The sequence below is a fragment of the Cavia porcellus genome, unplaced genomic scaffold, assembly GCF_034190915.1.
Source record: "Cavia porcellus strain 051 isolate PalLab524CR breed Dunkin Hartley unplaced genomic scaffold, mCavPor4.1 scaffold_29, whole genome shotgun sequence".
Taxonomy (NCBI): Eukaryota; Metazoa; Chordata; class Mammalia; order Rodentia; family Caviidae; genus Cavia; species Cavia porcellus.
In genome coordinates this window covers 7,228,465-7,243,551 of record NW_026947512.1, presented here as the reverse complement: position 1 = coordinate 7,243,551, position 15,087 = coordinate 7,228,465, and the positions used below count along the sequence as shown (strand labels likewise).

Here is a 15,087-nt window from a genome sequence, read left to right as displayed (position 1 = left end):
TCCTGTTTAAAAAAAAAAAAAAAAGCACCCGAGAAATTTCATTATAGTGAAAGAGCTACTGTCATTAATTCCCCTTCAGACACTCCCTCTCTTGCTTTGAACACTTATCCCATTTTTTTTTCTTTTATTAGAGATACAGTCTTGTTATGCAGTTCGAACTGGCCTTGAGCTCACTTTGTAACCCATGCTGTTCTTGAACTGACAAAGATCTTCTTGCCTCAGCCTCCCAAGTGCTGGGATCACAAATAAGCACCACCACGCCTGGCTCTTTTACATTTTAAAAATTTAACCATTGAGGGCATTTCTCCATTATCCTTGTACATACAAAATGGTGGATAAAAGTTGACTCAAAGCCAGTATAGTGGCACAACCTGTAATCCTAGCACTCAGCACTCTTGAGGCTGAGGTAAGTAGATGGCCATGATTTCGAGGTCAGCCTGGGCTCTACAGTGACAGTTTAAAGCTAGCTTAGACTATGTAGGAAGAACCTCAAAAAACTAGGGCCAAGTGTGGTGGCACACACCTGTAATCTCAACACTTGGGAGGCTCAGGCAGGGGGATCATTGTGAGTTTAAGTCCAGTCTGGACTACCAAATGAGTTCAGGACAGCCTAAACTACACAGCGAGACCCTGTCTCAAAGCAAAAAAAAAGTTTATTCAGTAAGTGGTTATTTTGAAAGCCCCATACCCTTTCTGTCAGCAGTTCCAGTTCTAGGTATTCATTCTAGAACATGTCTAAAGTGACCCATTTTTCACTGTAGCATTTAAACAATCTAACAATATAGTTCATCTAGACAATGAAATGCTGTATACCCATTTTAAAAAGCAAATTCTTTATTTACTAATATGGAAGATTCTCCAGTGTCAGGTGTGGTGGTGCACACCTCTAATCCCAGTGAGCTCAAGGCTAGCCTGAACTGCATAGTGAGACAGTCTCAAAAAGACAAGAGAAGGAGGGAAGGAGAAGGGGAGGAGAAGGGAGGAGAAGAAAGAGGAAAGGGAAGAGGAAGGAGGAGGAAGATGAGGAGGAGGAAAAGAAGTAGAGGAGAGGGTGGAGGAGAAAGAAAGAAATAGAGCAAGAGAGAGCAACAAAACCACCACAGCTCCAAGATAAATTAAATTTAAAAAAAAAGTTTTAAAAGCAAGGCGCAAAACAGTATACATAATATTTTCATTAGTCTAAAAAAAAGGGCAGAAAGCAGCCAGGGGACATACATGTATGCATCCATACATATATGAACATAATATATCTCTGGATGTACATACAAGCAATTGATGATTTGTATTGCCAAAATTAAGATGGCCAAACAGCAGCCAGATGTATTGGTCTTTTAGTCAACATACGACTTAAATTCCAAAAGACACTACCACAATAACACATTTAAAGTATTTGTGATAAAGAACTGTGCAGTCCTTAAACTCCCCAGACAAGCTAAAAAATCAAGAAAACCAGTGGCGAAAGGAAAACTAAACAGATATACACAGCAAAAAGATGCCAAAATTTTGCAGCCCCTGAACAAAATGGATGGAGTATGCAGTCTTAACTGCTAATGGCTCATCCGCTCCCATGGCCGTAACGGCGGTCCATGGAGTGCCGCCTTCTGGACTTAACTCCACTAGTTCTCCATTCCTTTTGTTTTTCATTTTTGGTGTTTTGTTTCATTTTGTTTTTAAGGACCAAACAACTAGCTTTTCTCTATATATCAATAAGAAATTTCAGAATCATTTCAAAGCGTCCTTTGTGAGAAAAGCAAGAACCGAACAATTAAATAAGAATAATAAAACAACTGGTGGCTGGTGTGATGGTGCCTGCTTGTAGTCCCAGCACTTGGAAGGCTGCAGCAGGAGAACTGCTGTGACTTCAAAGCCAGCCTGGGCTTTGTAGTTAGATCCTATCTCAGCAAAACAAAATAAAAATAAAAATAAAAACTTTGGAAAAAATTTTTTTAAAAAAGGAAGCCTGGGGACAATGCACATACAGTAACAGGCTCAAAGCCAGCCTGAACTGCATAACAAGACCCTATTTAAAAAAAAAAAAGATAGGGGCTGAGGATTTAGCTCAGTGGCATAAGCAACCTGCCTTGCAAGTGCAAAGTCATGAGTTCAATCCCAGGTACCAAAAAAAAAAAAAAAAAAAAAAAAAACGATAATGATGATAATAATAAAAATTAAAAAAAAAATAATGGTAAGAGCATGTGCTTATCATGTGCAAAGCATGGGGTTCTAGTCTAGCCACATAAACTAAAAAATAATAAAATAAAACCAAACAAAAGCAAAATAAAAGTAAGGAATAAAAATGATATGGTACCTATCAGAGAGATGCAGATGGATCACTAGGGAGAGCATGTATGAAATTTTCTGTAATTAAGTATTTTTTAAAAACAAAAAATAAAAAAACCTGCTGGCACACAGGCACCCAACTCTTAAACCATCAGCCTACTTTTAAAAATAATAATTAAAGAGGTAACTTGCCTTGTTTTGAGAACCTTTCATGTTTACTACTGGTTGAGGATTAAATGAGAATAATTAAAATTTGCAGCGGAGGTGGTACATAAGTGTTCAATGTGTAGAATTATATAGCAATACTCTAAAAAATAGATTATAGACAACACAATATAACTAGAAACCATCCCCCCCAAAATAGGTTACATTCTAATTGCTCTGTAGCTCCACAATAAGAGTAATGAAATGCTCTAAAATCCCAAATGCTCCAAAATTCAAAACTTGTATTTCAAATTTGGAGCATTTTATATTATAAAGTATTAAATTTGAAATTAGTCTCAATTACTACTCCAAAATATTGCACTCTGCCACTTGAGGAAACACCAGAAACAATTAGTTATCTCTAACCTCCTCCTGTTCTTCTACCCTAATGCAGAACATAGAAAGAATCACTTTCTAGTCAGAAGCAGACCCTAAGATTCATTCAGAGGCTCTCTCTATGCCTGCAGCACAGCATGAACCACACCACAAAGGTCCTGCTCTAAGTCCACCTCAATTCAGACCACTCACTCTTTGGTCAATTATACTTTTGCACCACTATCTATTCTTCACCAAACCTAAGCACGCTGAGTTTGTACTGCTTTGAGCCTTCATTTCTGATGGCCTTGGTGTCACATAAAACTTAAGTAAATGTGTATGCTTTTTTCTTACTAATCGGCCTTTTGCTATAATAGATTCAGTCATGAACATAATGATGATTGAGAAAAAGCTGTTAATTTTTTCCCCTGGGCATTTACTACTAGGCTATGTGTCCATAATTAACTGATCAACACTCCAAGTATCAGTTTACCTGGGTGTAAGCCAAGTTTATTAGAATACCCTATTTCTAAACTCAGTTCTAAATATCTGCACCTATGTCTAATAACCAAAACTTAAATTGTTCTAAAAATAACCAACATTCTCACACATATATACACACTCTCAGTGAAAAAACTGACATTCAGAGAAATAACAAAAATGGCAAGCTAGGGCAGGTAGTACATGATAGTACATACATATATCCCAGCACTCAGACAGGCTGAGACAGGACTGCAAATTCAAGCCCAATCTGAGAAACAATGGGATAGCCTATTTCAAAATTTAAAAAATGGGCTGGGAATGTAGCTAAACTGTAAAGGTTCTGGATTTGATTGCTAGTATCCCACCCCCATATACATACCAAACACAAACTTTTAAAATTCCAGCTAAAAGATTTTAAGTATTAAGAAATACAGTAAATGCCTATAATCCCAGCACTCAGGAGACTGAGGCAAGAGGACCGCTGTGAGTTCGAGGTCAGCATGGGCTCCATAAGTGAGTTCAAGGCCAGTCTGCACTACATAGTGAGATCCTGTTTCAAGAAACCAAAACACACACACACACAAAAAAAAAAGAAAGAAACTTCATATGAGAAAAAAAAAAATTAAAAGAACACTGAACAATTCTAAAAAAAAAACACCACTGCTTACATTTATAATTGCACTAGTTCACAAGACTCCCATAATGTCCTCCTCACATGCTGGTAGGCCCAAAGGCCATGGGTTCTCAGCCACACCACCCACAGCCATATGGAAATATCTAGACACATTTTGGTTGTTAGAATTGGAAGACAAATGCTAGACATTCAATTGGTAAATGACAAGGTGCTACTGAATATCCCACAATGCACAGGACAGCTCTTACAATGTAAGTCATTCAGCCCAAAATGTCAGCATTATATAGGATTAAGAAACCCTATAAAAGGTGATGTGACCATCAATCACAGTGACACTCCTAGAAATTTAGAACTGGCCTAAATTAACATTTATTACACTGCCCTCTTCAACAATACAGAGGATTTAAAAAACAGGAAGTCTAAACCAGGCTAGTGGCTCACATCTGTTATCTCAGCACTCGGGAGGCTGAGGCAGGAGGACCCTGTGGACTCTTGTGAGTTCGAGACCAACCTAGGCTACAAAGTGAGCTCAAGGCCAGCCTGAACTGCATAGAGAGACCCTGTTTCAAAAAGACAAAAAAAAATCAGGAAGTCCAGTATCCACTGAATATCTAAGAAAGAAGAATAAAAAGAACAAACAGAAGCTAAAACAAAAAATAAATATTGGCAGTTTCTAGCAGCCTTCTACTTCCTGCTTCTGGACAGGTCTAGTTGCATTCCTAACCTTGAGCTCTCTACACCTTCACTCTTTCCATGCAGTTTTCTATGTATCATATAAGTTGGACTTGTTTCTATCACTTATAGCCAAGAGTCCGACCAACACTTATTATCCACAGAAAACCACTGACATAGAAGAAAAAACTACAGCACTGCAGAATATGTGATAGCTCAACACAGTAAATCAAGAAAAAATAGATATTTACATACAAAAGGGCCTGTATGACCGCACACTTGAAAAGGAAACACCTTGGACTGAACCCATTTTCACAACTATAGTCTACGAACAAGATGACTTTTCTCTTTGAAGATGTTTAATAATTTCAAAACAAACAGAGAACTGAAACAATTAGGTCAAGAAATCTATGAAAGTGTTTGAATTTTTCCAAGTAACTGAGTTAATTATAGAACAAAATAAAATGGAAACTGAAATATACAGTATTTTAGACTTTCATTTAAAGATTTAAAAGTGCAGTGAAGCTAAAAATAAAGCAATCAAAGGAAAAATACACTAGGAAAAAGAGAGAAAATTTAAAAAGACTTTTTACTAATCAAAGAAAACTCAGGTTGGTTCAAAGCCCCTTCATTACACTATACACTGCAACATGCCAGGTGTAACACTTCTGTGAATATAAAGAAAATAATGCTTTCCTTACTTGCTGAATGCATTCATTCATTTAAATTCTCATTGTTGCTGGGCATAGAGACATACACCTTTAATCACAGCAGTACAGATAGGAGAATCTCAAGTGCAAACCTAGCCTGAGCAACTTGGCAACACCCTGTCTCAAAATAAAAAAATAAAAAACAAAAATGGGCTGGGTTACAGCTCAGTGCAAAGGATATGGGTTTGATCCTCAGTATTATAATCAATCGACCAACCAACCAACTCTCATTGTCTACAGTATTTCTGCACTTTTAAAGGAACAACTTATTGCTTGCACAGAGATTCCCATATAAAATAGCACTGTCCAACAGAAATATAATACATAACAAGCACATGATTTTAGTTTTCTAGTAGCTACATTAAAACTTTAATTCATAAAATTAACTTTAATAATAAACTTTATTTGGGACCTGTGGCTGTAGCTCAGTGGTAAAGCCTATACTTAGCATGTACATGGTCCTGGTTCAATCCTTAGCACCAAAAAAAACATATCTACATATATATACTTTGTTCTGATACATCCAAAATGTAATTTTAGCATGTTATCAATATAAAAATTAATGTGTTATTTTATTCATACTAAGTTTTTGAAATATTGGCAAGCATGAGGTCATGAGTTCAATCCCCAGTACCAAAAAAATTAAATTAAATTAAATTTTAAAAAATACGCTTCTTTCACATACTAAAAACAGAATTTAGAGTTCACTGGTATCAGACAATTAACTCCTGTTAATTGAGAATTAATTACTTTTGCAAAAGAAAAGTTCTTTCTTGAGATTTCCCTAGAGCTAAGTATCACTTTCACAGTATTAATTATTCCACACTGAATCTGATCTTCGAGTAGTTAATGGGCCTCCAGCAGCATAATAAAAATGTATTGATTATGAAGCTAAACCCAAACTCAGATCCAACTAAGCAGAATCTGGAACTCTTTTACAGTATCCACAGAATACATTACATTTCTTCTATACTTAAAAAGTTTAAATTTGTGGAACCTATGCTCAGAGTTCTAAAAATGATATCAACTATTAATGTAGCATTTTAACTATAACTGTCATCAAGCTCACCAAAATTAGAAATGTATTTACCAAACCCAACACTTCCCATTTCTGCAAAAAGATCTGTACAACATTCTCCAATATTTATGCAAAAAAACAAAAACCAAAGTAGTCAATAAATAATGTTTTATTCTAGATGCTAACTTTAAATAATGACATTTTTATGCTGATGCAGACAAATAATTTCTCTCATTACCCTATTAAAATATACAGTTTCTCCATTTATTATATATTTATGGCTGTTTATATACACATTTTAGATATGCATACTACATGTACTTCAGATATTTTTATAGAAAGTAGAAAAAGCTACTGATAAAAATAATTGGTATTAATAAATACAGATAATCTTTCTCTCCCTGCAACCCATACCATCTCCACCATGTCTCCTCCCAACCAACTGCCTTAATGTTATGTACCACAAAAGTGTGGCCAAGATAGCAATGAAAACTAAAACACTCTCTCAAAATAACCCTTTAAAACAAAAGCAGCTAAGATTATCAGTGTTAAGAAAATTAAAATGTTGGCAGAGCATTAGTACAGCATAGAAAGAGAACTAAGAAAAAATTACTAGATACAATATAAGAAGGCAATGAGATCCAAAATCAACATACAAAATCACTCATCTTTCACATATTAGCAAGAAGCAATTTGGATATGTAATGCACAAAGATTACACTTACAACCTAACAAAAACTGTACAAAGCCACTACAAATAAAATAAAGAATAAAAAAAACCTGCCTGGGTTTGCAAAAGGATAATGTGATCTTGCATCCTTAAATTAGCCTATAAATCAACACTATTAAAATCCCGTCAAAGTAGCCAGGCGTGGTGGTGCATGCCACCCAAAAGGCTGAGAAAGGAGGACTGCTGAGAGTGCAAGGCCGCCAGGGTTACATATGAAACTCTGCCTCAGAAAACAAAAGACAAACAAACAGAAAAAGCCTCTCAAAATAACTAAATTTAACTGCTCGATCCCAAAGGTCTTTGGAAGATATAAGATACAACACAAAAAATATTTTTTTGAAAAAGAACACAATTACTGAGAAGGATAGCCAGATAAATGCATGTACTATAAGAGTTCATAAAAATTAAAATAGTATTTTACTATGTAGGAAGAGATGAAGATAAATGGAATGACAGAATTTTTTAAAGGCCAATTATATGTATGAGAATTTCACATATGATAAATATGACTTTATTAAATCAGTGGGGAAGTGATGGACAATTCACTAATTAGTATGAAGTACAATGGAAAAACACTGTTTGTTTCAAGCTCAAATAAATAAATTCCAGATAGATTCAAATTAGAAATATAATGTACAAGCCTATGACCACAGAACTTGAGAGACTGAGGCAGGAGGATGCCCAGCTCAAGGCCAGTCTGTACAACCAGAACTATCCAGTGAGATCCTGTCTCAACAAAGAAAAGGAAGGAAAGATTGAAGATAAGGAAAGAATACCAGGGTGGAGAGCTGCTCAACTGTCTATTGCTTACCTAGCAGGCACTAAGCTCTGGCACCACTCCAACACTGCAAAAGACAAAAAACCAAAAGCTTAATCCCAGCATTCAACAAGACTGAGGCAGAAGAACTGTCATGAGTTCAAGGTCAGCCCAGCATGGGCTGCATGGTAAATTCAAGGCTAGCTTGAACCACAAGTGATACCATCTCGAAAAATCAAAATCAAAATCAAAGCAAAACAAAATCTTAAAATGAAGGAAGACAGCATGGTGGAGAGGAAGAGGAAGTAAAAATGATTAAGATGTGATAAGTACATGTACCAGTTCCACAAAACAAATGTAACTACTGTGAATCATAAGTATATAATAAAACTAACCAATAAAATAATCTTATAAGCAAAATTCATCAACAAGGAAATGACCAGGTGTGGTGGTGCACACCTGCAATCCCAGCTCTTGAGGGGCTGAGTCAAGGGAATCACTGCAAGTTCAAGCCATCCTGGGCTACACAAGGGAGTTCAAGACCTGCCAGAATTATACGATGAGACTATGTCTCCAAAAAATCCAAAAAGAAGAAAAGCAAGTGGTTATATAGGTGGAACATGAAACATAAAACTTACGAAAAAATTTTAAAAATTTTACATAATGGCATAGAAAGTTCTTACAGACATTTTATTTGTTTAGTTTTTTGAGATAAGATCTCACAATGTAGTCCAGACTGGCCTTAAACTCATGGTCATCCTCACGCCTCAGCCTCTTAAGTGCTAAGATTACAGGCATATGTCACCACACCAGCTCCCAACATTTTATATGCAAAAAACCCATACAGTATGAATATGCATATGGTGAGAAAAATATTAATACATATACCAAATATTTGTAAACACAAAGAATGTTCTGCAAAACACTCATCAAACTATAAAGAGTAATTTTCTGTAAGAAATATGTATCTAGGTCAGATATTTCAAAGAGGACTTTCACAACTACTCTTTATGTTTCTCTATTGTTAATTTTTTTACATTGAGACATGTTTGTATGTTACTATCAATCAAAAATGCAAATTTCAAAAACTTATGTATCAACCTTCCTTTTCTATAAAGAATAGGTGGTTCAAGTCAGGTGTGGTGGGGCATGCCTGTAATCCCAGCACTCAGGAGGCTGAGGCAAGAGGACTGTTGTGAGTTCAACACTAGCCTGGACTATAAGGTAAGCCTCAGGACCAGTGTGAACTGCATAGAGAGACCCTGTCTTAAAAAGAAAAAAAAAAAAAAAAAAAGATGGTTCATATCAACTGTGCTTGTTAGCAGTTAGTTTTAAAAAAATATTTCTCAGTAAATATCTAGAACCCTGGAACTACAAAGTGCTAAGTGGCCCTAACTCAATATTGTCACTTTAATTTCCTGGGACTAGCATAAACGAGAACACATTAAGTAAACTGTATGTATAATATACATGTATACATATACACACTTGCACACAGGCACACACACACATAAAACACTTTCTTTGAACTTCACCACATCAAGTGAAAGGTTTCTAAACCAAACCCCTCTTCTCTTGGGGCAGCAAAGCAGGGAATACAAATGGCCTACAGAGCTTTGTGTTCTACTGGATCAGAAGCCAATACTGGCAGACTTTACTATGCAAAAGCTGGCAGCACCACCACCATCGCAAACAGCACATTTACAGCATGAAAAAGGACCCAATGTTGTCTTTTCATTTTTTACTTTTTTTTTTTTTGAGACGGTCTTGCAACATGGTTCAGGCTGGCTTCAAACACATGGCAATCCTCCTTCCTCAGCCTCAAAAGTGCTGGGATTATGGATGTGCACCACAACACCTGGCCTGTATTTCCATTTTTAAGGGCACAATGTTAGCAGCATTCCCATTATTGTCAGAAATAATAGTCAAAGTACTAACCACTCACAATTCTGAAACCTCCCCACTGGTCCGAGATAAGGTAAAACTCTTATGTATATACACAAATATATATACATATATGTATGCACAAGTACATACTCCAAAGGTAACAAGGCGGGGCTGGGGATTTAGCTCAGTGGCATAAGTACCTGCCTTGCAAGCAGGCGGTCGTGAGTTCGATCCCCGGTGCCGATAAAAAAAAAAAAGCAAAAAGACAAAGGTAACAAGGCGCCATCACACCAAAACTATAGAGTTGCAAATTAATATCCCAATTTGTTTGATCTCAAATCTTTTTCAATTTGGGTAAATAAAATTTTATGAGGTATAAATAAATAAAGTATACAAAATGCTTTAGAACATACCAGGCACATAGTATTTTATTTATTTATAATTTTAAAACATCTATTGTATTTTCTTTTTATTTATTTTTTGTATTGGGGATTGAATTCACAACCTCACAGTTGCCAGGCAGGCGCTTATGCCACTAAGCTAAATCCCTGGCCCCAAATCCATTTTATTTCAAGGAGAAAAAAAAAGAAAAGCTGCGACAAAATTTCACAACACGCCAATCAGAGGGCAACAATGATACATACATTGTGCACATACATTGTGCCCCAATCATTCACCCACAGCATAAGACATCTGTGTTCAACTGTCTGAAAAATACCAACACAAATCTTTCTCCTTAGTGAACTCAGAGAAATCAGTAGTATAACAATCTTGTTTTTAATATACATATATATACACACCTACACATGTTGTTTCATTCTTCCCACACTAGTGAGCAATACAATGTATACACGTATGTTGTATTTATTTCACTTATGAGTGTGGTCTCAAGTTACATCCATTTACCTGTAACATTCTCTAGTTTATCCTTTGCATACAGCATTTTTAAAGTGACAATTATTTTATCACCCAATTCTTCCAGCAACTAAAACCCAACCTACTCTAGCATAACTTTCAGTAGAACCTTAAGTCCCTCACCTTCTTTTCCCTGATAACTCTAGGTTCTTTCAAAAGTATATCTTTTCACAGGCCTTCAACATATAAACTTTTAAAGATCAAATAACAAAAGGACAATCTTAAAGGCAGTGGTCACTCACACGAAGACACCAGACTTGGAACATACAGATATTTGCACTAGTTTTAAATTGAAGTGAAACAATACATTGTTTTCCTGACAACCTCTGATTCACCTTTGATCCATTATGCTTCTTCATCTCACAACAGTGGCTTTCAAAGTACTGTATAACCCTAGCCAGCAGCAGATGCAAGCTATGGAAATCTGTTAAAAATGCAAATTCTCAAGCCTCTCCTCAGACTCAAGTCAGAAACACTTGAGGTGGGACCAAGCAATCTGTTTTAACAAGGTCTCTGTGCAAAAGCTTCAGAACAATATTCCATGACTTGGTGAAGTACCTACAGTGAAACTCTGACGTTACCCATTCCAGTCAGGTAGAACCCAGACCAGATCTTGACTTTTTCAGTTTTTCTTCTAGGATTTTTTTTCCCTCAGAGGATAAGGCTAGTTCACTCCTAAAAGACATCCTTTCACTCACCCATCAACAGGCTCCACCGATTCAAATCCCATCCATCCTTCAAAATCTCCCTATCTATTCTTTACGACTTCTTCCTTTTCTGAAAATCTTGTATCTGAATGAAATACTACAGGAAAAGAATCACTTTTGTCCAGTGGGCCAAGTTTAATGCACAGCAACAGTAGTATTTCCCACAAGTCAAAGCTACTTGGATGACTTCTCCCCTAAAAACTACTAACCCATTCTTTTCTCCTATATTTTAGGAAATAATTCCAGTAAACACTAACACACTTGAGCTGGGCATAGTGGTACACGCCTGTAACCCCAGCATCATCAGGAGGCTGGAGGATCACCACTAATAGTTCAAGTCTAGCCTGATCTGCACAGTAAGACTATTTTAAAAAGACAGAAAAAAAGATCTAACATACAATATCCATATACCTTTGAGATCCCATGGTACACCTTTAATAGTAGACACAAGCCTGGATCTCCCCAATTGTCTGTATTTCTTCCATTAGGAAGTAACTCAGTTTATTCACAAGTTCAAGTGTAGAACTCCAGTACAAATCACCACAATCCTTGAGCTCATCTCTCTTTGCACAAAACTGTTTATTATTACTTCCTCCCAAACTCTATTTCTAATAAACAGTTGACACTTTTTCTTCTTCTCTCTGAAACTGTATAGAACACTCTGAGCCTAGTTTGGTGGTGTGTGCCTATAAGCTCAACTAACTTGGGAGGCTGAGGCAGAGGCAGAATAATCACAACTTTAAGGTTAGCCTGGGCAAATTAGCAAGAGTATCTATTTCTATAGCATCTTCAATAGAACTCCAGTTTGCTACTTTCAATCCAATTTCAATTATCCAGGTATAGAAGTCACATCTATAATCTCATGGTCAATTTTGGATTTCCTCCTTTTCTACTTCGCCATTCTCTAAAAAGATGATCTCAAAAGTGGTGCAAGGAGCTGGGCATGGTGGGCGCACTCCTGTAATCCTAGCACTAGAAAGGCTGACGCAGGAGGATTGTTGCAAGTTCGAGACCAGCCTGGGCTACAAAGAAAGCCCAAGGACAGTCTGGAATTGCATAGCTAGACCCTGTCTCAAAAAGAAAAAAAAAAAAAAAAAACCCTGCCAAAGAGCAAAAACATCTACTGGATTGTAGAAAAGAATATTAGAACTCAAGTAGTTAATTTAAAAAATTTTTCTATATGGCGGGGATTTAGCTCAGTGGCATAAACACCTGCCTGGCAATCACAAGGTCATGAGTTCAATCCCCAGTACTAAAAAAAAAAAATTCTATTCTGTGTGTGTGGGGGGGGGTCACACTGGGAATTAAACTCAACACCTCCATGCACTCTACTTCTGCTTTTTTTCACCTTGGATGGGGGATAGTAACTGGGGCGCTCACACTGAGCTATATCCCCAGCACATGTTTATTTATTCATTTGTTCATTCATTCTTGTATTGGAGAGATTGAACCCAGGCCCTGCAAACTGAGCTATAGTCCCAGCCTGTTTATGTATTTATTCTTGCACTGGGAATTGAACCCAGAGCCTTCACACTTAATTATATCCCCACCCTTTTCATTTTTTGAGAAAAGCCTTTGCTAAGTTGCTAAATTGCCCTGGCTGGTCTCAAATCTGCAACCCTCCTGCCTCAGTCACCTAGAGTGCTAGAATTACAAATATGTGCTATCAAAGCTAGCTACTTCCTTTTTATATTCTATTTCTGGGTATATTCTATTCCTGTGTTTATAAATTACATATTAGTACTGCAGCACATGTATATAACTAATAAAAATGCCAAGCTATTAAGAGTATATGCTCATATTTTTTACTAATAAGAATGTATGACATACAGTATGGAGAGAACTTGTCTAAAGATATACATGAGCCCAAACAGAGTTCAGACTATACAGAGAACACACACGTGTAAGTATTTGCATACAAACAGACATACACAAATACTAAAGAATCTTGGCTCTGTTAACACTGAAGCCCTACCCATGCCTACCAATCTATTAGCCCATGCCACCCATCTCAGAATCCTGTGTCCTATTCAAAGGCATGGAACTGAGTGGTTTGAAAAAGTCCTTTATTTCTAATTTAAAAAAACAAAAGTGTCAATTGTGATGACACATTGCCCTTATCTTTCCTACAGAAGGGTATTCCTGGGCACGGTTCACAATTCACCGTTCTGACACTCAACGCCTAACATACACACATACTTTATATGCCACAGTCTCCTGAGATTCAGTTTCTATCTGCCAATCCCTCTGGGGCACAACTCCTGTTTCCTTCGCTAACAACCGGTTTATCTTTCCACTCCTAGACAGCGTTCATACCTCCCTTCATCCTTCCCTCCCCTGGGGATACCAACCGCTGTCCTCCTCCAGCAGCACAATCCCGTCCCAGGGCAGAGGACAGCGCACCCACGGTCCCTAAGACCACTGCTCTCTCCTCCACCGCTCCCGGAGCTGCCAGCCAGGCTGGACACGGGAGGGGGAGGGGTGTGACTTGTCTCCCGCGACTGGCCCAGATGGCAGCAGATTCCGCCCACGCTCTCAGGCACCCCTCCACTCCGCGACCCCCCAGGGCTGCCTTTCCACCTCCCACCGCCTCTGAACCGCACCCCCGGCCGCCCCCAAGTCGTCACGCCGGCTCCCGGACACACTCACCATGCTGGGTAAAGATATTAAAGCCGGTCTCGGTGGTGCGCCCCGCCGGATCCCGCCTGCGACCGGAGGGCCTGGCTGCACTGCTGCCCCGGATCCCGCGCGGCTGAGGCTGCTGGAGCCCCGGAGCCTCCCCGACGCGGCCCACCTGCTGCCCCATCCCTGCGCTCGTGTACTCCCGCGCCCCCACCGGCCCCCGGTCACATTCCTCCTCCGCTCCGGCCTCAGGGTCCTGGCGCGGCCCAGGTCTGTCTTTCCCAGCCCTGGCCCGGGGCCCGGCCACCAGCAGCTCCGCAGCCGGATCCTCACGCAGCCGCCGCGCTAGCTCTCGGCGGTTCACAGAGTCTCCTTTGCCCTCCCCCTCCGGCGGCTCCGCGCCCCCAACGCCGCCTCCGCCGCCGCCTCCGCCGCCGCCATCTTTAAACCACCGAGCACTGGGAAAGCGTGGGACAGAGCGTCTCCCGCCCGCCCAGGCACCTCCGCGACTCGGGGGCGGGCCTGCCGGAGGCTCCGCCCCGCGCCCCGCCTCCCCGCAACGTGCGCCGGGCACCCACCTAGTTTATACACGTGCCGCATCTCACTGGTCCCCAGTCTCGTAGATTGGAATTCGCTCACATGTTCGGCTCTACAAGCTACTGCGTTGGGGCTTCGCGGATCTCCGGTCTTCTCAGTACCGCCTCCACCTGTCAGATTCAGTGCTGAGCTCCCCCCACGTGCGCGTCTGTGTAACAAACGCAGCTGGGACTTGTGAAACCTTGTTTCTGTGTCACTCTTCCTCCGCCCTTCCGCCCCTCCGCCCCTCCATTTTCTTTCTCTCCCCCTCTCTTTCTCTTTCTGTCTCTCTGTTTTGTTTTTGAGACAAGGTCTCATGTCATTCAGGCTGGCGGTGAATTCCCAGCGATCCTCCTGCTTCAGCCTCCCAAGTACTGAGATTACAGCATGCACTATCACATCCTGCCACACTTGTGTTTTTCTGTGAGTGGGAAGCAGGGAATAAACTAAAAAAAGACCTGGTCGGTGTGGGAAACTACTGTACCTCAATACAAATAAACCAAAGTGACTTAACTGAGAACTATTTATTGTTCACCATCATGAGCAGTTGTAAGTAGTATCATCTCAGCCTAATTGA

General features: G+C 39.3%; 1 protein-coding gene across 5 annotated transcripts in view; it reads right to left on the bottom strand.

Moving 5' to 3' along the window:
- Abl2 (ABL proto-oncogene 2, non-receptor tyrosine kinase) overlaps nt 1-14,676 on the bottom strand; it is a 100,680-nt gene extending 86,004 nt beyond the window's left edge. Inside the window, exon 1 of one of the 5 annotated variants that reach the window (XM_063239883.1) lies at nt 14,513-14,676. In XM_063239883.1, the coding sequence (XP_063095953.1) occupies nt 14,513-14,534 (22 nt within the window). In that variant the 5' untranslated portion in view covers nt 14,535-14,676. Of the gene's footprint in view, nt 1-13,961; nt 14,404-14,512 lie in introns of those variants that run through there. The other 4 variants (XM_005005844.4, XM_005005841.4, XM_003474932.5 and 1 more) reach the window with 4 other exon arrangements.
- Between the last annotated feature and the right edge of the window lie 411 nt (nt 14,677-15,087).